Source organism: Leopardus geoffroyi, chromosome A3 (genome assembly GCF_018350155.1).
Source record: "Leopardus geoffroyi isolate Oge1 chromosome A3, O.geoffroyi_Oge1_pat1.0, whole genome shotgun sequence".
NCBI lineage: Eukaryota > Metazoa > Chordata > Mammalia > Carnivora > Felidae > Leopardus > Leopardus geoffroyi.
In genome coordinates, this window is record NC_059336.1 from 11,083,529 (window position 1) to 11,106,963 (window position 23,435).

A 23,435-nucleotide genomic window follows, 5' to 3' on the forward strand; every position below is an offset into this window, starting at 1 on the left:
TGGCCCTCCGTCCCCAGACCTCCACCGTCCCCGGCCCCTCTGGTCGACTTGAGGCCGACTCGTGCCTCCAGAAGGACCCACCCTGAATTCTGAATGTCACCCTGAGCACGTCCTTATGTGTGCAAGGACAGGACAGGAGGGAAGGGGCTGTCCCTGCTCACTTCAGTAACCCCAGATGGACCACAGTGCTCAGCAAACCGCAGGCGCTCAATAAATAAATGGTGGGTGAATAAGCAAGCGGCCACAGCACTGAAGCTCCAAGCTCAGAGCGAGAAGAGGTGCCCCAGGGAGGAACGGAGACACTGCAGCCACCTGGGCCTGCCAGCCAGCCACCGTTTCCTGTCTGTGGAAGTGAGACATGCCCTTTGAACTCCCACTTCCTGAGCCCCTCTCCCCTCTCTGGGGTCTGGGAGGAGGCGGGAGGCGGGGAGATACTCACATTCCTGAAGGAGGGCAGCCCCGAGGAGCCCAGCCACCTCCGCAGAGCCTGCGAGAAGGCCCCGTGGTCCCGCTCGGCCTGAAGCACGTGGGCCTCCAGGAAGGAGACGTGGTGCCCAACCATCTTGACGAAGGCCTAATGGAGAGAAGAGACGGACGGGGCTGCCACACTGGCCACGGACTGGAGCACGGTTTGCGTAGACACCCGGCCCTCCATCACCGCTGCCCTGAGGGCTCCTGAGGAGGCCAGGCAGGGCCTGCTCAGCGGGGGCACCTTCAGACACCCTGATGATAACAGTGACGGCCCCACGGAGGGCCTCGCGGGGCCTCTACTTGTGACCTCTCACCTTCTCCCCACGGGGACCCTGGTTTTAGCCTCTATTTTGCAGAGGAGGGAAACCGAGGTTCAGAGAGGTTAGGTCACCTAACCAAAGTCACACAGCCAGTGGGTGGAGGAGAAGGGACTCGGGTGCACATCCGTCAGGCTGCAAAGCCTTCTTAATTAAAAACAGGGTTTAGATTAGAATCCAATTCTGCTCCTTAAAAAACTTTTATTAAAGATATTTTTAATGTTTATTTATTTTTGAGAGAGACAGAGCTTGAGCGGGGGAGGGGCAGAGAGAGAGGGAGACACAGAATCCCAAGCAGGCTCCAGGCCCCGAGCTGTCAGCACAGAGCCCAACGCGGGGCTCGAACCCACGAACCGTGAGATCATGACCTGAGCCGAAGTCGGACGCCCAACTGACTGAGCCACCCAGGCGCCCCTAAAAAAAAATTTTTTTAATGTTTATTTTTGAGAGAGAGAGAGAGACAGAGAGACACAGCATAGGGCGGGAGGGGCAGAGAGAGAGGGAGGCACAGAATCCCAAGTAGGCTCCAGGCTCCGAGCTGTCAGCACAGAGCCCGGTGTGGGGCTGGAACTCACGAGCTGTGAGATCATAACCTGAGCCAAAGTTGGACACTTAACTGACTGGAACTGCCCAGGTGCCCCTAAAAATAGGTTTTTTTTAGAAATTGCCAAAATGGGGGCACCCGAGTGGCTCATTCGGTTAAGCGTCCGACTTCGGCTCAGGTCATGATCTCACAGCTTGTGAGTTTGAGCCCCACGTTGGGTTCTGTGCTGACAGCTTGGAGCCTGGAGCCTGCTTGGGATTCTGTGTCTCTCTCTCTCTCTGTCCCTCTCCAGCTCGTGCTCTCTCTCTCAAAAATAAGTAAACATTAAAAAAAAAATTGCCAAAACGCTCACTTTAATAGTTCATGAACATCAGAGAGTCTCAAACTCAGAGGCTGCTTGCTAAGGGGCAGACAGGTGACAAGCAGGTAAAGAGGGCTGCGTGGAGACTGGGGTAACCCAGAATGCAGGGTCCAGGCCCACAGAGGCTGCTCTGCTCCAGGCCTTTGATGCAAAATACCCAGTTTAAAAAAAAAAAAAAAGAAAAAGAAAAAAAAAGAGAGAGAGAGAGAGAATCTGGGTCACCTTACAAGCTGTATGCAACTTTCTACAAGCCTCAACTTCCTTATCTAGTAAATGATAATAATGATGATATTACTGTATGGAATACGAATAATACCAACCTTGCTAAGCAGGTGAGTGCTTACTTAGCACATACTGAGCTCCAATAAACGTCAGGTATCATTTTGAAAAGAAAAAAAAAAACTGCAGATTTTATGAAAAGCCTTGAGTTTTTACCCATGTTAGCAATAATTCCCAATTAAAAAAAAAAAAAAAAAAATTCCAAGCAGGCGCAGACACGTCGAACCTGCTCATCTGCAGCCTGTGGTGTATCTTCACCTTTCCCTTCACCCAGCACACGGGTGTTCCCGCACTCACGTGTGTGCATGTTCACGCGTGCGTGTATTTAAGCGTGTTCGTGTGCCTGTGCTCATGTGAGCTTGTGTGTTTATACGCACGTGTATTCGAGTGTGCGGACATGTTCGTGTGTCGCGAGCACAGAAGGCGAAGGCCACCAAAGGAAGCGATTCCAGAGCCACGTCAGATGAGCCACACCTCTGTGGGCCTCCCTCGCTCCCGCAGTAGGCTAGCAGAGACCTTCTCTTGCCAGGAAGAGGAAGGAGCCTCCCTTCACTGGAAGGAAGTTCATGGCCCCCCACTGCCTACAGGGTGCCCACCATCCGGCCCTGCCCTCTCCTCCTCACACTGGCCTCCCCTCCTTCGGGTTCCCTGGAAATGCCAGGCCCCACTCACCACAGGACCCTTCCACCTGCTGTCTCCAGGCCAGGCCCTGCTCTCTGTTCTTGGTGGGGTGAACGCTGCCCAGCTTTCAGGGCCTAGACTGACAGTCCCCTCCAGAGAGAGGCCTTCCCCGGCCGCCTAATCTAACGCAGCCCCCATCACTGTGGAGACTCCCGCTTTCCCTGTCTCCTTAGCCCTCCTCGCCCTCCGAACTTCTCGTCCACTGCCTCCAGAACGTAGGGTCCAAAGGAAAAGGTGCTGAGTCAGTGTTGTTCACAAGGCCAAGACCGGAACCTGGTGGGCTGCACGGGGTTCCCTCGGACGGCGGGTGCCTGAGAATCCACGCACGAATGGGCGCATCCGTAGCAAAAAGACACCACATCATTGCTCCACTGTGGCCCCAGGGTTCTGGCAGCTGAAAGGCCGAATAAGCCACATCAGATGTGGGGGGGGGGGGGGGGGTGCGGAAGACAAGGGACCACGGGGCCAGGAAGCTTCCCCTGACCAGGGCTCCGGCCCTTGGGCTCCGAGGCCTCCCTGGGCGGCACAGCTACTTGTAAAACACAGAAGACGGCCCTGCGGTCCCCGTCTGCCAGCCGATTCCAACTGTATGCACCCCCTGTTCCCGCCAGTCTGGGGGGGGGAGCTGAGGAATGCACGCTCACAGGTCGGAAATGCCAGCCAAGGGCAGCCCGGGAGAGACCTGGTTCAGGGAGACCAGGAGAGATGCAGCCACCAGAGCGGATGGGGCTGGGGGACAGGATGGTGACCACTCTGGTGGCTGCATCTCGGGAATAGGGGGGACTCGTACATAGTCTTTTTTTTTTTTTTATTAAAAAAAAATTTTTAGGGGCGCCTGGGTGGCGCAGTCGGTTGGGCGTCCGACTTCGGCCAGGTCACGATCTCGCGGTCCGTGAGTTCGAGCCCCGCATCAGGCTCTGGGCTGATGGCTCAGAGCCTGGAGCCTGTTTCCGATTCTGTGTCTCCCTCTCTCTCTGCCCCTCCCCCGTTCATGCTCTGTCTCTCTCTGTCCCAAAAATGAATAAACGTTGAAAAAAAAAATTAAAAAAAAAAAATTTTAGGTCTATTTATTTTTGAGAGAGATAGAGAGAGACAGAGGACGAGTGGGGGAGGAGCAAAGAGGGAGGGAGACACAGGCAACAGCCAGCGGAACAGTGCTGGGCTTCACCAAGCACCTCAGGGACCTAGTGCCAGCTGCTGGCCTAATGCCCCACGATGACTGCCAGGAGGGAAGGCATATTCCCAACTTACAGAGGAAGAAACAGATTCTGGAGGGTGACAGAGCTACCCAAGGGGTAGTTCTGGGGCCGGGGCCACATGGCTCTGGAATCTACCTGTCCCGGTCCAATGCACATCAGGTTCTCATAAGCTCCTAAAGCACACACTTCATAGTGGGAAATATGTATTTTCACACCAGCTTCTCGTCCAAGACCCCCCTGGACTAGCTCAGTGTTTCCTCCTTTTAACAGAGACCCGGTTACAGAGAAATACCTCTACCCTAAGGAAAGTAACAGCCCAGGGGAGGCTGATACGAGGCAAATGCCACTCAGCCTCAACACTGGGGAGACTCTAGGGCAGAGTGGGGATTGTGGCAGCCTGGTGATCCTAGCCCACTGAAGGGGACGGGTGCTTCTCAGCTGCAGCTGTTGGAAGTAATGGGGGAGGGGGCCTTGGGGTTGGTTGTGTAGCACCTGGTCACTCAGTACAGCCCCGGATCCTGCCGGCATCTGAGTGTGCCATTTCCATCTAAAACTCGTAGTAATCGCTGGTGCGAGTGGAAAATGCCATAGTCACGTCACTTTGGAACACGTCTGGCAGTGCCCCAAAAGAGTTCTGGTATGACCTAGCATTTCCACTCCTAGGTTTCCACCCGAGAGGAATGAAAATACAGATTCACACAAAAACGCAGACGTGCGTGTTCACAGTAGCATTATTCATGAGAGCCAAAAAGGGGAAATGACCCAAGTACCCATCAACCGATGAAGGATAGATGAAATGTGGCATGTGCATCCGTGCACTAGAATATTATTCAGCCAAAAAAAGGAATGAAGATCAGACACATATTACGGCGTGGATGAACCCCCGAAACATCATCCTGAGTGAAATAAGCCAGGCGTTGTAGCCACAGGCTGTATAATACCGTTAGTATGAAACATCCAGAAGAGGCAGATCCATAGAGCCAGAAAGTGGATGTGTGGCCACCAGGGGCTGGGGCTGGGGAGTGGCTGCTGGTGGTTTACAGAGTTTCTTTGGGGGACAATGAAAACTTCCTGGAATCAGGTAGTGGTGATGATTGCACAACCATGTAAATACACTCAGTTCTTAGCACGTGTTCGGTGTTCCATGGGTTGTGAATGGAACGCTTCAAAAAAGTCTTTTTGGATTTTCTCGGGGTTGGGGAGGGAATAATAGTATAGTATTTGCAACCACTTTTGAAGGGTCCTGTCGTTCTCACCACGGGGTCCAAACTCCACGACTTGGCCCAACACGGTCAGTCCGTGCCCACCCCTAACCTTGAGCTCTATCTACACCACCCACAACTGCCTGAAAGGCCTTGGTCTTTGCAGCCTTGGGACATCTGCACAAGCTGTCCACCCCCCTCCCCCCCCCCCCCCCCACCGAGGCTTACTCCTCCATTTCTCAGTCCTTCGTGTGAAGAGACCCCCCAGGAAGCGGGTCTCTCTTACAGATCTGGCCAGGCCCCTGCTTTGCAGGTGCTGACACAGCCAACCTATCTCATCCAGCCCAGGTCCTCACCCAGCACCCCCAAAGGCCACTAGCAGGGGACCAGGACGCTCATACCCATATCTCAGGGTAGCTCATAACGAGCGTTCAAGTAATGTTGGCCAAGTAAATACCGGTAAGATTTGGGTTCAAGGGGGCAGCTGGGTGGCTCAGTGGGTTAAGCGGCAGACTTCAGCTCAGGTCATGATCTCACTGCTTGTGAGTTCGAGCCCACGTCGGACTCTGTACTGACAGCTCAGAGCTTGGAGCCTGCTTTGGCTTCTGTGTCTCCCTCTCTGTCTGCTCCTGTCCCGCTCATGCTCTGTCTCTCTCTGTCTCTCTGCCTCCCAAAAATAAATTAAAAATGCTAAAAAAAAAAAAAAAAAAAAAAAAAAAAAAAGAAAGAAAAGAAAAAAAGATTTGGGTTCAGGAACCTCACTACTGTCACTCCATTTTACAGGGGAGCAGAGACTTGGAATTTGCCAGGGGGTCACACGAGGAAAGAGACAGCATCAGGATCTGAACCCAGGCAGTAGGACTCTAGAGCCAGGGGTGAGGGGGAATGCTATCTCGTGGGTGGAGACCCGGACGCTGCTACGTCACAGGACGCCCCACAACAGAGAATGTCAGGCCCGAAGCGTCAACAGCACCAACAGCCTGCCGTGGGGACTATCCTGTCTCATCAGTGGCTCCCCATCGCTTGGGATGAAGAGGCCAAAATCCTGACAACAGGGCTCCTGCTGCCTGATTTCTCCAGCCCCACTCCAGTCACGTTCCCATCATCAGGCCATCCCGGGATCCTTGCAGCGTCCCCATCTCCCTCCTGCCCCCGAGCTCAACTCTGTCCTGCCTCTGAGCCTCTGCCCGAGCTGTCCCCCCTGCCCGTACCCCCTCCACCTAACATCACCCCTTCCATTCTTCCTTCAGGGGCTCTTTCCACTCCTCGGGCAGCACCTTCCTCCAGAGCACCTGCCTCCTTCCCTCGGCCACTGTGGTCAGCAGGAAAACGGCCCCCAGAGAGGGCACATCCTCATTCCCAGAACCTGCGAAGATATTATAGGGAAAGAAGGACTCTGCAGATGGGACTGAGGACGGGGAGATGATGCTGGGTGACCCGGGGGACTACAGGGTCCCTGTCAGAGGGGAGCAGGAGGGTCAGAGCGTAAGAGAGACTGGAAGGCGCTACAGGTGGGGCGGACGTGGAGGTAGAGGCCACAAGCCAAGGAATGCGGGCAGCTTCTGGAAGGTGGAAAAGGCCCCCCCAGGGCCTCCAGAAGGAACCAGCCCCGCTAACACCTCAATTTTTAGCCTAGAAGACACATTGGGACTTGCAACATCAGGAGCTGTGAGATATAAACCCATGTCGTTTGACGCCCCTAAGTTTGTGGGCATGTGTTAAGGTGGCCACCGGGAAACACTGTGGGAGCGCTTTGCGGCCGGGCCCCTCCCGCTGGAACACGGCCGCGGGCTGCACCTGCCTTTCTCCCCGTGAGAGTCCCACAGCGCACACAGTAGGCCCTCAGTAAGTCTCAGTGGGCTGACTGCTAAGGGAAGCGCTGGGCTTGAGAGCCGGGCCAGGGCTCCAAACCTTCACATTTTCTTTCTTTCCTCGGTCAAACGTGTGGAATAAAATTCAAATGAATCAGCGATTCCAAGGGCAAAGTTTTAATTATATTCCTGCCTCCTCCTCTGCTGACAAGAATGTTAACTCTGCCAGCTCTAGCGGTGACTGCCGTGCTCCCTTCCTCCGTGGCTCGGAGCGGCTCACGTCCCCTCCATCCAGGTGACCCCTATTTAATTGCAAGCTCCCTCAAGCCTCCTGGGCTTTCGCTGTGTCAGGAGCCAGGATCCCAAGCTGAGGGCCCCAGTACGGGTAAGAGCTTGGGCCCCAGGGGACGCAGGCTGAGGTCCCAGCTTCAGGGAATGAGCTGTGTGACCCTGGGAACGCTGCTTACCTCTTGGAGTTCATGCTCTTCCTCTGGGAAATGGGACAGCGAGGGTACCGTCGCTTAGTCTGGTGCTCACACAGGAACAAGGCAGGTGAGGGAAGTCAGCAGTGAGGCAGTAGGGCGTAGTGGGGATTGCGGTGTGCTGGACAACACGGGCCTTGTCTGAGGGGCAGGTGCCACCCGGCTCTACAAAATTACAGCCCGGGGCTTAGAAATGTTCTCCTTCTCAATTCGGGTCGTCCTCACATGGGAGTTTATGTGTGTAAAAATTCACTGAACTATACACGGAGGATGCGTGTACTTCAGGGGCGCCTGGGTGGCTCAGTCGGTTAAGCGTCCGGCTTCGGCTCAGGTCACGATCTCACGGTCCGTGAGTTCGAGCCCTGCGTCGGGCTCTGTGCTGACAGCTCAGAGCCTGGAGCCTGCTTCCGATTCTGTGTCTCCCTCTCTCTCTGCCCATCCCCGACTTGCACTCTGTCTCTCTTTTTCTCTCTCTCTCAAAAATAAACATAAAAAAAAAGATGTGTGTACTTCATGTATTTATACCTTGAGAAATACAACCTGGAGATTAAAGTATTTAAAGAAATGTGAGCTAAGTGCTATCAAAGCTTTTGAATTTCCAAAAGCAGCTTAAAAGCCAGATTTTTAGGGGCGCCTGGGTGGCTCCGTTGGTTAAGCATCCAACTTCGGCTCAGGTCACGATCTCACGGTTCGTATGTTCGAGCCCCATATGGGGCTCTGTGCTGACAGTGCTCGGGATCCTCTCTCTCTCTCCCTCTTTCTCTACCCCTTCCCCCCACTCTCTCTCTCAAAATAAATTTAAAAAACTTTTTTAAAAAGTCTGATTTTTAAATTTGTTTAATGTTTATTCATTTATTGAGAGAGAGAGAGAGAGAGAGAGAGAGAGAGAGAGAGAGAGAGAGAATGAGTGGGGGAGGGGCAGCGAAAGCCCAACGCAGGGCTAGAACCCACAAACCGTGAGATCATGAGCTGAGCTGAAGTCGGACACTTAACCAACTGAGCCACCCAGGCGCCCCATCCCTGGACTTTCAAGTGGGGTACTTTATATGAATTCGTATTTGTCACAGCTTTTACGATCCCGTGTAAGCACGCCCTCTTTCGCCACCGACCCCCCGTACTGGGTCTAACGCCCGACGCTCTGGAGGCCCAATCAGCATTTTGGAAGAGAGGAGGAAAGAACCAGAACAGGCCCACAGGTCTCACAAAGAAAGCTCATCATCTCAGACACACCTCTAGCTGGTCCACTTTGGCATAGATGCCACGCATTTCGGTCACTTTGGCCTTAAGGAGTGGGATGTTTTCCTCCAAGATCTGTGAAGTGTCGCTCCTGATCTGCAAGAAACAGAACAGCTCGTCAGGCCCTCTGCCCCGTCACCCCGGCCTCCGGCCTGCCTCTGGGGTCGCCCAGGGTCTGCAGGGACCTCGCGGATGGCCACGATGTCAAGCGGCGTCCTGCACAAGGACAGACCCGGGGACAACCCAGAACCCAGAGTCCTGAGTGGGGACCCAGACCGACCCATGTATTGTTTACCGCCGTTTCCCCCACGGACACCTGCCAACACCAGTCCCAAAATAAGATCTGTTTTCTAAACCACTCAACTGGAGCAAAGGGAAAGACCCAAAATCTCTTCTCCAAACCCAAGTTGGGATAAGTCACATTTTCACTGCCCTGAAATTAATTATACCAACAAGTTAATGATCATTAACATTCATTAATAACGTGAATGAAAACCACAGCTCCCAAGTATCAAAGTGCTTCCCATATGCAGACACCACGCTAAGCATTTCCCGCACACCATCTCATTTAATTTTCAATTTCTTCTGCCTGGAAGGGCTCCCAACGTGGCTATGACCTTTAATGAAGCCACACCTCTCCCGTGATCCCTGAAATCGGACACCTCTGTCTCTGTTTTTGTCCTCAAGAGCCAAAGACCACGCCTAACCCGTCACTGTGTGAGAGAGAGAGAGAGAGACACGTCATCTCCGTGTTATCATGTCCTTACGATGCAGGAGCTGCTCTCAGACTCCAGGGAGCATCGGGATCCCCCACGGCAACCTGTCCGATGCTGATTCCCAGGCCCCTCCATGTCTGGTTTAGTCTGCCTGGGGTCAGCCGGGAATCTGCGTCTTCAGCTAAGCTCCGAGGCCAGGCTGGAGCTGGAGTGTGAGGGCAGTCGGGGAACACCAGCGGGCACCCTAGAGGCTGGACTCAGGCTGGAGTCTGAGCTGTGTGACCTCGGGCGAGTCACTGCACCTCTCTGAGCCCTCCTTTGCTTATCTGGACGGCAAAGCAATGACAATGGCTCCGGCTTCCTTGGCAGGCGGTGAGGACAGACCGTCAGGCAGGGTGTTTGGCAGGGTTCGTACAGGCGGCTCCTGACATGCTTCCCAGTGACCGCTGCCTCCTGCACAGCCGCTGCGTGACGCCCCCCCCCCCCCCCCCCGCCCCCCGGGACCGTGAACTGGTCCTGGCGATTCGCTTCTAACGAAAGGGACTCGGCCAAAAGGAGAGATGGCACTCTGGGGACAGGGTCACACAGAGGACTGTCATTCCAGTTTCTTCTCTCTCTCTCTCTCATTGGCTCGCTCGTGCACGCTCCCTCTCCCCCCCACCTTCCTCACCTGCCTTCTCAGCCACCAGTAAACTGAGGCGACAGAGAGGCCCACGTGGCTGGGGACGGAGGGCAGCCTCCGGCACCCGCCAGTGGGGAACCGAGGCGCACCCCCACCGACTGGGCCGGATGCGGTCCTGCCCCGGCTGAACCTCGAGACGAGAGCGGCCCCAGCCGACACCCCGTGGGCAGCCTGTGCGGCAAAGGCCACCGGAGCCACCTGGCGGGGCCGCACACACTCCCGACCCACAGGTGCTGCCAGGTGGGGAAGGCCGTCGTTTCACGTCACCACGTCTTGGGACCCGGGTTCAGCAGCAACAGACAACTGACGCAGGGAGACAGCTCAGCACAAAGTTTTCATGTTAAACATGATCTGAAAACCGCATCTGTTCGCCTTTCTACCCAAATACACGAGACCTGCCTGTGGTCCTCCCGGAACCCACTCCCACCGCTCTGCGGGCTGACACCACCCTCCCTGCCCCAGGTCTCACACGCTACCCCGTTCCCCGAACATCCCAGACCAAGCTGTCCCCTCCTGCTTCTCCTCCTCTGGTCACAGCGCTGCCGCCGTGCTGCTTGGGTGCCTGGCTCCAAGCCCACTGTCCTGGGTATCCTCCTGCCCCACATGCCCTGGCCCCACGAGGGCACACACGGGCCCCGAGAGGGTGGCATGTGGCCTCAGTCTCTGCCCTGACCTCCCTGTGCCTCAGTTTCCCTGCCTATAAAATGGGTACCACACAGCTTCTTCCCTTCAAAGAATGTTCTGGAGATGAAACAACACCAGCTATGCCTGGATGTGGCCCACAGAGTGAGTTCTGTTTTTTGTTTTTTAAGTTTTTTAATGTTTGTTTATTTTTGACAGAAAGCGTGAGCAGGGGAAGGGCAGAGAGAGAGGGAGACACAGAACCCGAAGCAAAGCCAGGCTCTGAGCTGTCAGCATGGAGCCCTACGCGGGGCTCGAACTCACAGACCGCGAGATCATGACCTGAGCCAAAGTCGGACGCTTAACTGACTGAGCCACCCAGGTGCCCCTTTTTAAATTTTTTTAACATTTATTCATTTTTGAGAGAGCATGAGTGGGGGGGGAGGGGCAGAGAGAGAGGGAGACACAGAACCCGAAGCAGGCTCCAGGCTCCGAGCTGTCAGCACAGAGCCCAACGCGGGGCTCAAACCCACAAACCTCAAGATCATGACCTGAGCGGATGCCAGGCGCTTAACCGACTAAGCCACCCAGGTACCCCAAGTTTTTTAATATATGACTTAATTTCCAACTTTCCTAGGAGAAATGGCTGTTTCTAGGGCTGGGGCAGGGAAAACATAGTGCCTGGAGAATCTTCTAGTGCCAGAATGTAAGGGAGTATTTATTTATTTATTTATTTATTTATTTATTTATTTATTTATTTAAACTTATTTTTATTAAGTAATCTCTATGCCCCGTGAGGGGCTCAAACTCACGACCCCAAGATCATGAGTTAGGTGCTCCTCCGACCAAGCCAGCCAGGCACCCCTGTAAGGGAGTGTTTAAGAAGATATAGGACAGGGGCGCCTGGGTGGCTCAGTCGGTTGAGCGGCCGACTTCAGCTCAGGCCATGATCTCACGGTTCACGAGGTCGAGCCCCGCCTCAGGCTCTGTGCTGTCAGCGAGGAGACTGTTTCTGGTCATCTGTCCTCCTCTCTCTCTGTCACTCCACCACATGCTTGCTCTCTCTCTCTCTCAAAAGTAAACATTAAAAAAAAAAAGATAAAGGATGGGGCATGTCAAAGGAACACAGGAGCCAACCTGAAAGAGACGAATGGTCAAATCTGGAACAGTCTGGACAACAAAACACGTAATATGATATCGGACTATAACCCAAAGCACAAGATGAACACCACAAACGATGGGGAAGCAGAAATGGCGACATCAGCTAGGCGTGTGGGTGCCACGTGCCCCAGACACGTGATGAGAAGGCACCTCACCTGTGTGGATTCTCTCTAGAAACCCACAACCCCCGTCTCACCCTAAGAAAAACACCGGACAAACCCAAATGGAGGGACCTTCTACAAAGTACCTGACCAGGGCTCCTCGAAACTGCCAATGTCGTGAAAAGCAAGGAAAGACCGAAACTGCCACAGAGGAGGAGACTAACAGACATGACGACTTAACGCGGTGTGCGATCTCATGTGATCCTGGATCGCGTTCATCCTGGACGTTAACGGGAAACTGGCAAACTCAAAATCAACAAGGGAGAGTAGTGAATAGCAGTGCACCCGTGTTGGTTTCTTAGGTTTTTTATTTGTTTTTTGGTTTGTTAATGTTCATGTATTTTTGAGTGGGGAGGGGGGGAACCAGTGGGGGAGGGACACAGAGAAAGACAGAGGATCTGTAGCGGCCTCTGTGCTGACAGCAGAGAGCCTGAAGCGGGGCTTGAACACAGGAACCACGAGATCATGACCTGAGCCGAAGCTGGACGCCTAACCGACTGAGCCACCCCGTCGCCCCTGGGTTTCTTAGTTTTGACAAAGGTCCTGTGGCTGACGCGAGATGTTAGCACAGGGGGGAGAAACTGGGTGAGGGGCGTGTGGGCACTCTCCACACTATCTTCTCACTTTTCCTGTAAATCTAAAGCTATTCCAAAATAAAATACATAAATACGGCTTTAAAATATTCAAGTGATTAAGTGGGGATTTACAACACGTCTTGAAAGTCAGCAGCTTTGGCAACACTGGGCCTTCGTCCCCCAGGCACCGAAGGCCGGGCTGAGCCGTGGCTGCTGGCTCCGGGTGGGGCATGGGCTCTCTGGTGTCCTCAGTCACCACCCCTCCCTAATGCCTCGCCCCTGCCCCCTTCACTCCGGTCCAGATCCTGCCTGGCTCCCGCGGGCACCTGCGTTTGTTACCCTTGATAGGAAAAAGCCCTCAACATCTTCCCTTGGGCTCCCCCAAGGCCAAACTTCTGGAGACATACCCATCCCTCCACAAGGCTGAACTCTGGAGAAATTGCTGTGATTCCGTAATGCAACAAAGAGCAGATAACTCCCGGCAAGGTCAGAACACAGTAGATCAAACGCAGATCTTTTCTTTCTGCTCATTCCTCAAGAAACGAATCGGGCGAGAACAAGGGCAGTCAGGAGGGCCTGGTCCCAGTGACCCACCCTGAGGGGGTGAGGGGAACACTGCAGAGGGGAGAGTGATGACGTGCGTCCCTGCCTCCCTCTAGCTTCGAAGGAATCCCAGGAAGAGGGGGTCTGTGGCTGGGCAGGCAGTCCCCTCTCCACTTGCTGAAACTGTGGATAATGGGGGGCTGTCTACCCCTGCCCGCATGGCGGTCTGTGCGTGCATGGGGGGAAAGTAGAGAGTAATCCTTGGGGTCCAAAAGGCCCCCAACGCTTCCTCTTGGTTCCCCCACGTGCTGGGAACTGTAAGGCGAAAATGAGGGCGAGGAGGGGCATGATGCCAGCACTCTGTAGGCTTTCGCCTGGTGCTGAGAACAGACCCTGTGAATCAGAAACGATTTTATCTTTAACCTTTCATGGGTGGTGACGCTGCACAAGACGGAAAAACGAAATGGGCCAGCCCAAGGTCGGAAGGCTACAAAGTGGGAGATGGAAGGTTACCATCCAGGTTGGTCCGGGGTCACCTCTAATAGCAAAGGTCTGCAGACGCGTTCTGCCGAGCCAGCCCGCATCATGTCTAAAAAAACCGAAGCCCACCCGAGCGAGATGCCAAGATCTGAAAACAAGGAGGTTTCCCTTAGAAGCCCAGATTTCTAGCTCCTTGTGAAAAATCGGAAGACCGGGCCACCCTGAGACCATGTCCCGTGTGGAGCTGTGACAGCTGTCCCCTCTGGTTAACTGTGATCTCTCACCACTCCCTAGAGTCCCTCCAGCAGGGCGTCTGTGGCCACGCTGTGCCCTTCTCTTCTTCCGGGGGAGTCCAAGGAAAGCAACACATTCTGCTTCTCACACCTACTTCGCATCATCAAGGAATCTGAGATGGCACGTTTCGTTCGCGACCGAGAAGCACACAGAGAGGTCAGCGACGAATCGATCCTATCTGAGCCTCTGCCAGGACGAACCCCCAACCCGGTTGATTGGCCTGGCCGACCCTTCCCCAGCCCGGTCTGCCACCACCTCCCCAGAGCTGGCCTCCGGAGCCCAGAAGTCTGGGCAGCGGATGTGGGGGTTATCACCGAGCAAAGACGGCTGTCCAGGATGATTCAGGGCCCCCAGGAAGGACAGCCAAATGCACTTGACCCAAGAACACACACCAATGCCAAATGCAAGTGCTGGCCCAGGGCCAACAGGGAATTTTCTCCCTCTATGTGAGCGAAGAAAGAGTCCGCTCCCTGCCAGGGGTGGGGGTTCCCAGGGCCCGGATGAGCCGCCTGAACTCCAGAGGGCACAGGGCTGAAGGCCTTACAAATCCTCATCACTGTCACCACCTCCCGGTGCTTCCGTAATGACGATGTTGACCCCAGGAGCCACCATTTATGCAGAGCCGCATACAGAGCCGGCACCCTGCTCAGCAATTATTTTTAACTATTTTTAATTGAATGGCAACGACGTACAGCAAAGTGCTCGGGCCTCCAGTGGGCAGTTGGACGTATTTTGTGAGCACGTTTCCATCTGGGTAAACACCACCCAGGCCACCGTGTGGAACATCCCATCACCCCGGAAGGCTCCCTCCTGCCTCTTTCCAGTCGTGACCACGCCCCCAAAGCTAACCACTGCCTGACTTCCCATCACCACAGACTCGTTCTGCATATTTTTGAACTTCGGATCAAGGAAGCCACCCCAGCTCGCATTCTGTGCCCGACTTCTTTCCCCGGGCCTCACGCTCGGGAGAGACCTCCCTGAGGTCGTGTGCGGTTTGTTCCTCCGCGTCGCCGTGAGGGCCAGGGTGTGAAGAAACAACAGCTGATTGCCTCGTTTCTACCGCCGATGGACGCCGAGGTTCTTTCTGGTCTGGGAGCATCGCGAATAAAGCTGCTGCGAACATCGGGGTGCGAGGTTTTGCGGTCTCTGCTTTCCGCTTCTCTTGGGTAATTATCTCGGATGACAGTCGCCAGGATGCAGGGTCAGTGCATGTTTGACTTTCTCAAAACCTGCCAAACTGTTTCCAAAGTGGCTGTGCCTTTTTGCATCTCTGCCAGCAAGGCGACGAGCGTTTCCATTGCCCCACATCCTCGCCCACACTTGCGCTGCGGTCACCGCAGGGGAGGGGCAGCGCGTATCCCCACCTCATCCGGTCCGCACGGTAACTCTTGGGAGACAGGTACCATTTGCATAGATTGAAGAGGGCCACAAGTCCTCTGCGTTCCTTCTGTGAGCATGCGGGGTCTGTGTCCTCTCCCCTTGGATCTGGGTGCCCTGTGGGACTGGTCTGACCGGTAATATAGGACAGAAGTGACCCTGGCACACCCAACGTCCAGACACCCGGAGGCTCCCACTTCCCATGTGTCGGAACGCCTGCCCTGGGAGGCCTGACGCCATGCCAAGGGAGCCCGAACTAGCCCCGAGGACAGGCTGCACAGGGAGAGGGGACACCAGCCGGTCCCCGGCCATCGGCACTCGCAGCCCAGACGTCAGACAAGCGGGAGAAAGGGCCACGTCGGACATCCCTCTGTGCCCTGCCCTGGCCCACGTAATAAACGGGTGGTCGTTTTACCCCACTGCCTTTTGGGGTAGCCTGATGCGGCAACGGACAGAACCACGACCTCCATTTACAGGAGAGAAGAGAAAGGGAGGGAGAGGGCAGGTGCTGTGCCTGAGACCCCGCAGCAGCAGGAGCCGGAGCTTGAAGTGGCAGCAGCGAGCGTTACGTCTAAGGTCTAAACGGGTGGCAGGCACAGGGTGGTGAATTCCAGTCACACAGGGTGATCAAGGGCAAGGGCAGGCTGGCAATGGACTTAATGCATCAGACAGGAAGCCGGACTCTCGTTCCTAAGTGCCTGATTTTCCCGGAAAAGGCGCGGCTTCTCTCTGGACTATGCACCAGGGAGCCTGGCCACTCTCAGGCCTCTAAGTCGACCACTGTTGCCAAAGGCCAAAGCAGGGGGCTGGGGACAACGTCCGTGGGGTGACATCACCGGCCCCCCAGAGGTCCCCACTCATCCCTAGCTTGCACCAAAAGAGAAAAGGAGGCCCCGAGCTGGACACCTCTCTCTGCCACGCGTGCAGGCGCACCAGGGAAACTAAGCATCAAGTGTCGGGGCCAAGAGGGTCTCCGTAACTCCGCGCACTATTGCAGGGGCCACAAAAGCATCGTACCAGGCACATTCTCTTAACACAGGCACGCTCGTTTGCGTATAAACACAAGAAATGGTCTTCACTCCCGTGGGAGACGCACTCTTCCCTTTCTTGAAGCACAGGACCCTCTTGGTCTGGTGTCATTTGCCCTTTTTCAGTAGGACACCAAATACAGAGAAACATACTCTCGGCCACAAAACATTTGCACGTGGGATAGACGTACCTGGCAGGTGGCCACGGAGTCAGGGGGCCCCACAGGAGCAGTGGCCAGTGACAGGCTGAGAGCTCACACGCTGTCCAGAGTGGGGCGGCCACTACACAACTCTGGCCGACGCTGGCCAGGTGGGACCAAGCACCCAAGGGAGCCAGATCTTTGCTCTTCCAAAAGAAGCCAGAAACCCTGATTTTTTTTTTTTTTTTTTTTTTTTTTTTTTTTTTTTGCATGACATTCTATAAATGTCAGCAGTGAATTCCTTTTTCTTTTCCTTCCAGAAACAGTCAACATATCTGCAGGCGGGACCGGGTCCGTGGGTCATGTGTGTGATCTCGGTATTAAAACCTTTGCATAAATGTATCTCCAGGCTTCCAGTTAGGGGAGGGTCTTGTCAGCACACTGCCTGACGCCTTGGCCTCTGGGCGACACACACAGGCTCCCCCACCACAGGAAGCCTCGATGGTTTCAAAGGCAAGGTGGCCCGACCCCTCTCCCGATCCAGGCTGACTCCTGCCCCAAGATCGCCCCTTAGGCGGATCGTGGGTCTCCTTTCAAGGAGGAGGGTGGCTGAGACTTGAGAACAAAACGTCCCTGAGTCACCAGTCCACCCGTCTTCCAAATCTACCCCCTTGACTTTGGGCCCCCCGGGTCCACACTGTGCCCAGCACACCATACCCACGGGCCGGTGCCTCTGCCTGGACACTCGCCCTCCCCAGTGGCGGAATTCTTTCTGTTCCTCCTTCAAAGCCCCAAATTAATCACCACCTGCTCTGCAAAGCCTTCCCAATTTCCCAGGCAGAATCTAACGCCTCTGCTTTTCTTTCTTTTTCTTTTTTTTTTTTTAAACAAATCAAGTCTTAGGATCATGTGCCCAGTTCCTTCTAGACCCTCCCTCTTCAAAACCTTTGCAGTCTATGGGGCACCTGGGTGGCGCAGTCGGTTAAGCGTCCGACTTCAGCCAGGTCACGATCTCGCGGTCCGTGAGTTCGAGCCCCGTGTCGGGCTCTGGGCTGATGGCTCGGAGCCTGGAGCCTGTTTCCGATTCTGTGTCTCCCTCTCTCTCTGCCCCTCCCCCGTTCATGCTCTGTCTCTCTCTGTCCCAAAAAAAATAAACGTTGAAAAAAAAAAAAATTAAAAAAAAAACAAAAACCTTTGCAGTCTCCTTTTGCACCTTGAACACACCTTCAGGCGAGGGCTGCCACACTGGATGACAGCGCTGGTCACACACAGTGGGCTCCTCTCACAGAGGGAAGGGAGACATGGTCCACTTCCTTCTCATCCTCGGGCTCACCACGGCACCCAGTCAGGGGCAGGTGTCCAATGGCCGGTGATGAAGAAAGGGCTGTCCGGGCTGTTCAAAGTCTGTCTCATTACCCAGCTCCCACCCAGACCCACACCCAAACTAGAAAATTGGTTCTCAAGAGCAAAACACACACAGGTCCTCTTGGGAACACTTCTGTCTTGTTCACTGTTGTGTCCCCAAGGGTGGCACAAGGGAGGCCTATTGAATGAATGGGGATGACGGGGTGCCCGTCACGTTGGCCTGACTCAAGGAGAAATGGGCTGATACGGGAAATGCACTTTGCACTGTGCGTGGCACCAAGTAGGTGTTCAATAAACGTAGAGGGCTGCCGTGACCATTCCTCCCCTGGGCTCTCAGAAACACTTCTCCGGACACGTGCTTCACAGGCGCACAAATCTACCCCACTGGGTCCAGCCGAGACACGGGTCCTGATCACAATATGGAGCTCTACGCTTTGGGCCTTCAGGCCTTAAACCGAGGGTGCTGGGAGCTTCCAGAAAGTTCTATCATTGCTCCTCAGGGGCCCACACCTGGCTGGCAACAATGCTGGGGACACAAGGATCTGGAGGAGATTTTTGCAAAATTTGTGGTGGAGACCTTGTCTTCTGGGCCTAAGGCACCATCTCCCCCACCCAGCCAAGAGGATTTGATCCAACAGAACAGAGTAAGAGGCAACAGCAGAGACGGCGAAAGGATCTGAGAAGGAACCCGATGCCCAACCCTGCCTCGGGCTACAGCCTGGGCAAGAGGCTCCTCCCAGGCCTTGCAGGCCTGAAGCCATTTCCTGGCTGTCTCCATGTTTGCCTGGCGGACCGCGCAGAGCCGAGGAAAGTTAAATATAGTCTTAGCATCCCCGCTGAACGGCTCCCCGCATCGGTGCCCGAGAGTGCCACCTGGTGGCCCACTCCTGGCTCCTCTGTGGAATAAGAGCCATCTGGGGGGGGATGGGCACTATCAAGATGGCCGCCTCAGGAAGCCTTGGTGTTGAGAGACCGTGTGAGAGAGTGCGCGCGCCTGGTCCTGCTCTCACCGTCGGCTGCTGCCCCCATTCCTTCTGGTTGCCAAATCGCCACCAAAATGGCTTCCCCAGAAAACTCCAGGAAGGACCTGGAGTCTGGCCTGGGCCTAAATCCACTCCTCCCGGGCAGACACTCACCATGTCGGTCAGGCTGCAAAACTCTTCCAGCCTGAGGAGCATCCCCTCGATGGTCTCCTCCACCTCCTTCGCCTGAAAAGAGACAATATCCTGGAGATTAGCAAGTGGTTTCCAGGGAGACAAACGCCCTTCACTTTTTTTTTTTTAATTTTCTTTTTAAGCAAACTAAGTCTTAGGATTATCTGCACAGTTCCCTTCAGACCTCCTTTCCCTTTGCAAAACGTCTCATTGCCTCATTTAAAATAGTGGTAATCAGGCAGCAATCGTGACACCTGTGGACAGAGGCCTGGCGAAAAGCCGCCGCGGCCCATCCACTCCAGGCAGCGTTCAAAGGAGAGGAGATAAATAAATATGAGCAGGACTAGAACAAAGCTACCCTTACCGTCCCGCTGTTCAGATAAGGAAACTGAGCCTCAGAGAGGACAGGTAACCCTGCTTGAGGGCACACAGCTAGCAAGGGGTGGGGCCAGGATTCCCCGGTAGGTTTGAGTTCACAGCCCCAAAGCCTGCTCTTGACAAACTCTGAGAAATGCCTCCTGGGAAACACGATGGACGGTTCACACAAGATGCAGAAGACGTAGAATGTAAACCTATTCTTGTGACGACACGCAAACAACGTACATGGCTTAACAGAAAGGCCTGCAATGATACAGACCCAAGTGTCCAGAGTCAGGGGATGTACTTACACTAAAGGATGATTCAATCTGAAATTCAAATTTAACTGAGTGCCCTGGACTTTACCTGGCAACACTATTAACAGGGTTTACTTAGCCCTGGGGAGCACAAGTGGGGAATGGGGTCTGACAAGGGAGATTTGAAGGGTCCCCAACTCGAGGTACTAGGGCTGGGTAGTCACTTAACGAGTGACGTAAGGCAGCTCGCTGGGGCTTGTGGCAATCTGAGGAGCATTTGCCCAAGTCTAGAACAGCCAGCTGCCAGCGGCCATCAGTAGACACGCTCAGCGCTCCCAGAGCCTTCCATTTTGCAAGAGAAGCCAGAAATTGTAACTTTTTGGAAAATGTCCCGATTTTTAAATGGTAGCTCAAATTCAAAAAAAAAAAAATTTTTTTTAACACTCCACAGGCCCAGCCAAACATGACCGTGAAAGGGTCTGCCGACTTACAAGCCCATTTAAATCCCTCATGTAAAAATTAGTTTGAACCCTTTTTCCCCTCAAGTATTTACTATTTTCATGACTTAAAAATAGCCGGGGTTTGTTTGTTTTATTTATTTATTTATTTATTTATAAAGTTTATTCGCTTTTGAGAGACAGAGCATGAGTGGGGGAGGGGCAGAGAGAGAAGGGGACACAGAATCTGAAGCAGGCTCCAGGCTCCGAGCTGTCCGCAGAGAGCCCGATGCGGGGCTCGAACTCGCAAGCTGTGAGATCGCAACCTGAGCTGAAGTCGGACGCTTAACCACCTGAGCCACCCGGGCATTCCAATTGGTATGTATGTATGTATTTATTTATTTATTATTTTAATGTTTATTCACTTTTGAGAGAGCACGAGCGGGAGAGGGGCAAAGAGAGAGGGAGACACGGAATCTGAAGCAGGCTCCGGGCTCCGAGCTGCCAGCACAGAGCCCAATGCCGGGCTTAAACCCATGAACCGTGAGATCATGACCTGAGCCGAAGTCAGACACTTAACCAAATGAGTCACCCAAGTGCCCCTGTTGTATTTGTTTTTAATTACCAGGCATCTAGGAATAAAGTTCATCTAGAACATGGCTTACCAGGCCAGATCGTTCTGTGCCAGGGAAGCGACCCCAGACATTTCTGGGCAGGCCTGGTACCTGCGCCCACCCCCGACCTGAAGGCTCCCCTTATCACCCACTCGTCCCCCGAGAGATGTTTATACAGTGCCACAGCCTGCTGCCTGCGGCGGGAGCTGTCGCTACCACAACAGCATAAACGAATGTGCAGAAAAACATCTTTCCGGCTGGAGTAAAAATAGTACCAAGTTGCAATTTTAAACTCTGGAACCTTCATCTCACAGCTGGGACTATTTCTGGGCCTGAACGGGGGAGGCTTGACAGAGAAGGGGACCACAGCAGAGAGAGGACTAAGAGACTCACAGGATGTTCTCTCTGCCCCCCAAAAGGAAGATCGCGGAAAAAATTGCCCTTAATGCACTAAGAGGGGAAGAAGGAGCCAAGAGAGGCCACAGGGACAGGAGAGAGGCAGGCTGGTCGCTTTCCTTCTGCTGCAGAGGCGAGGGAGAGGGGCACAGAAGGGGGCGGAGGTTCCCTCCAGAGTGCAGGTGTACAAACCCCAGACGCCAGGCCGAATCAAAACCTGCAGAGGCACATGAGAGCCCAGGGCCCGGCTGGATGGGCCGCCTCCTTCTCCAGAGGGGCCCGAAGAGAGGAAGTACATCTCAACCTATGGCCGAGTGTTCAGGAGGGAGGCCAGTCAGCCCTGGGTTCAGATCCCACCTTCTCGTTTGCCAACCACGAGACCTTAATTGAAGGGCTTACCGTCTGCATTTTGGTTGGCCCACCTGTAAGCCACACCACTCGGCAGGGTTGTTAAGAGGTTAACCTCACGTAATAAAGGTGGTTCAATCGTTTGACAGAGTGCTGACACACAGTAGGTGCATAATAAGTGGCTGCTTTATGTGTCTCTCTCCCTAGATAACAAAAGCAGTGGCTAATCGCCATATATGGCTTATTTCATTGGAGGCTCACGAGAACTTTATACAGTAGGTGCTGTCGCTTGCCCCTCTTTCGTGGACTGAGAAACAGAGGACCAGAGAGCTTACGTCACTTGCTCAAGGTCACATAGCTAATACGTACTGAAGCCAGATCTGACCCTGAGCACTCTGAGTCCAGAGCTGAAGTCTGTAAGTACCAAGAGGCTCTTTGGAGAGGGGGCAGCGTGTCCCCTTTATGGCCGTCTGTCAGCTGTGGTCTCGACCCCCTCTCCCCCACCTCCCGGTACCAAGGGCAAGTGCCCCAACGCAGGAGAGGGTGGAGAAAGCATTTGCCGACTGGCCAGCTAAGGAGGAACGAGCCCCGAGACGTTCCCAACCAACAGGAAGGAGCTCAGGACAAGCCAACCCACCACGCCCGCAAATCATTCATGGGACAATTTTCTCTCAAGATAATCCCCTAAGTGGCCTCAGAAGCGAGAGTCCTGCGGGCTGCAGCCCACACGCCTTTTTAACCAGCCCATAAGCAAAATGAATGCCCTCGTCATGCTGTGCAACTCCCTGGGCATAAATCGTCCCCCTCCCAGGGGAAGGAGAGCAAATGGCTCACTCAGAGTGACATTCAGGGCACCGCCGGTGGGGACAGCAGGTGGGCACTGATAACACGCGGGAATCATGGCCTCTGATTCTTCCTTACATAAGTCTCCCAAGATGCCAATCCGAGCCTCCCAGCGGGGCAAGGCCCCAAACCCAAAGTGGGGCTGGCTTCCCACCCGTGAGTGACAGGCGCAAAACCCCACAAACAGACCCCCCGCCGTGGTCTTCTCCAACTCAGCGGAGGCGCCACTGGCCCGTTGCTCAGGCCGAACACCTGAGAGCATCCTCGAGGTCGTCCTTTCTCGGCCCACCCCGTCCACCGTGTGTGCAAATCCTCTCTGCTCCGCCTCCGGAATGTGGCCCAAATCCGACCGCTTCTGTCCACCCCTCGCGCCACCGCCCTGGCACAGGGCGCTGTCCTCTCCCCCCGGTCCCTGCTTCCTCTTTGGCCCCCCCTCGGTCTCCTCCTCCGAAAGACCCCGTCAGAACCCGAGCCCTCCCCCACCGCCGCCGGTGGGGATGGGACACGGGGCAGCAGCTCCGGAAACCAGTCCGGCGCTCTTTCAAAACGTTACACGCGGAGTTGCCCTACGACCCCGCAAGAGAGCCAAGAGAACAGAAATCATGGTGTTCTTACAAAAACTTGGGAGGTATTCACGACAGCCAAAAGGTGGAAATGCCTCAAGGCCCATCAAGTGATGAATGGACCATCAAGACAGGCCATATCCACGCTACGGAGTATTACGCGGTACTGAAAAGGAATGCCAACCCGACACCTGCTACAACACAGACGGTCCTCGAAAACATTGAAAGAGGCCAGACACAAAGGCCAGGTACTACGTGATTCCTTTCCTGAGCAGTGTTCGGAAGAAGCAAACGCACAGAGACCAAAAGGAGATCACGGGCTGGGTGGGGGGCGGGGGGGGAGGGAGAAGGAGAGTGCTAATGGTCATGGGGTTCCTTTCTTGGCGGGGGCAGGGGGGAGAGCTCTGGAATGAGGTCACGGCGATGTTTGCACAACACAGTGAACTTATGAAGAGCCACTGAATGTACGCTTCAAAATGGCAATTTTTTTACATTACGTGAATTACAGCTTAATTAAAAAACAGGACTCCTCTCCTGCCCCCCACCTCCCTCAGCAAACACCTAATGGAGGCCTCGGTAGCCCTACGCCACCTGGACCCTCCATCTGTTCTCCGACCTCGCCGCCTACAGCCCGCTCTCCACCAGCCACACCAACCGCGTCGTCACTCCCGGGCCTTTGCGCCCGCTGCTCCCATCACGGACAAAGCTCACCACGCACCTCCTCCCAGCCTGACTCAAAC

The 23,435-nt window shown here is 54.6% G+C and overlaps 1 protein-coding gene and 1 long non-coding RNA gene across 8 annotated transcripts in view; both read right to left on the reverse strand.

The window, feature by feature from the left end:
* The window catches only part of BCAS4 (breast carcinoma amplified sequence 4), a 61,617-nt gene that overhangs the window by 26,793 nt on the left and 11,389 nt on the right, over window positions 1-23,435 (reverse strand). For 6 of the 7 annotated variants that reach the window (XR_006703079.1, XR_006703080.1, XM_045444234.1 and 3 more), the window contains exons 2-4: window positions 18,863-18,934; window positions 8,578-8,679; window positions 440-574 (exon numbers count right to left, since the gene is read on the reverse strand). Coding sequence is in view for 5 of the 7 variants with exons in the window: in XM_045444234.1 (XP_045300190.1) it covers window positions 440-574; window positions 8,578-8,679; window positions 18,863-18,934 (309 nt within the window). In the remaining 2 variants the exon portion in view is untranslated. The remainder of the gene's footprint in view (window positions 1-439; window positions 575-8,577; window positions 8,680-18,862; window positions 18,935-23,435) is intronic. The other variant, XM_045444238.1, reaches the window with a different exon arrangement.
* LOC123580020 lies at window positions 17,249-18,856 on the reverse strand. The gene is made up of 2 exons (XR_006703082.1): window positions 17,554-18,856; window positions 17,249-17,306 (listed from the first exon to the last, which is right to left on the reverse strand). It is a non-coding gene; the product is annotated as an uncharacterized LOC123580020 (long non-coding RNA).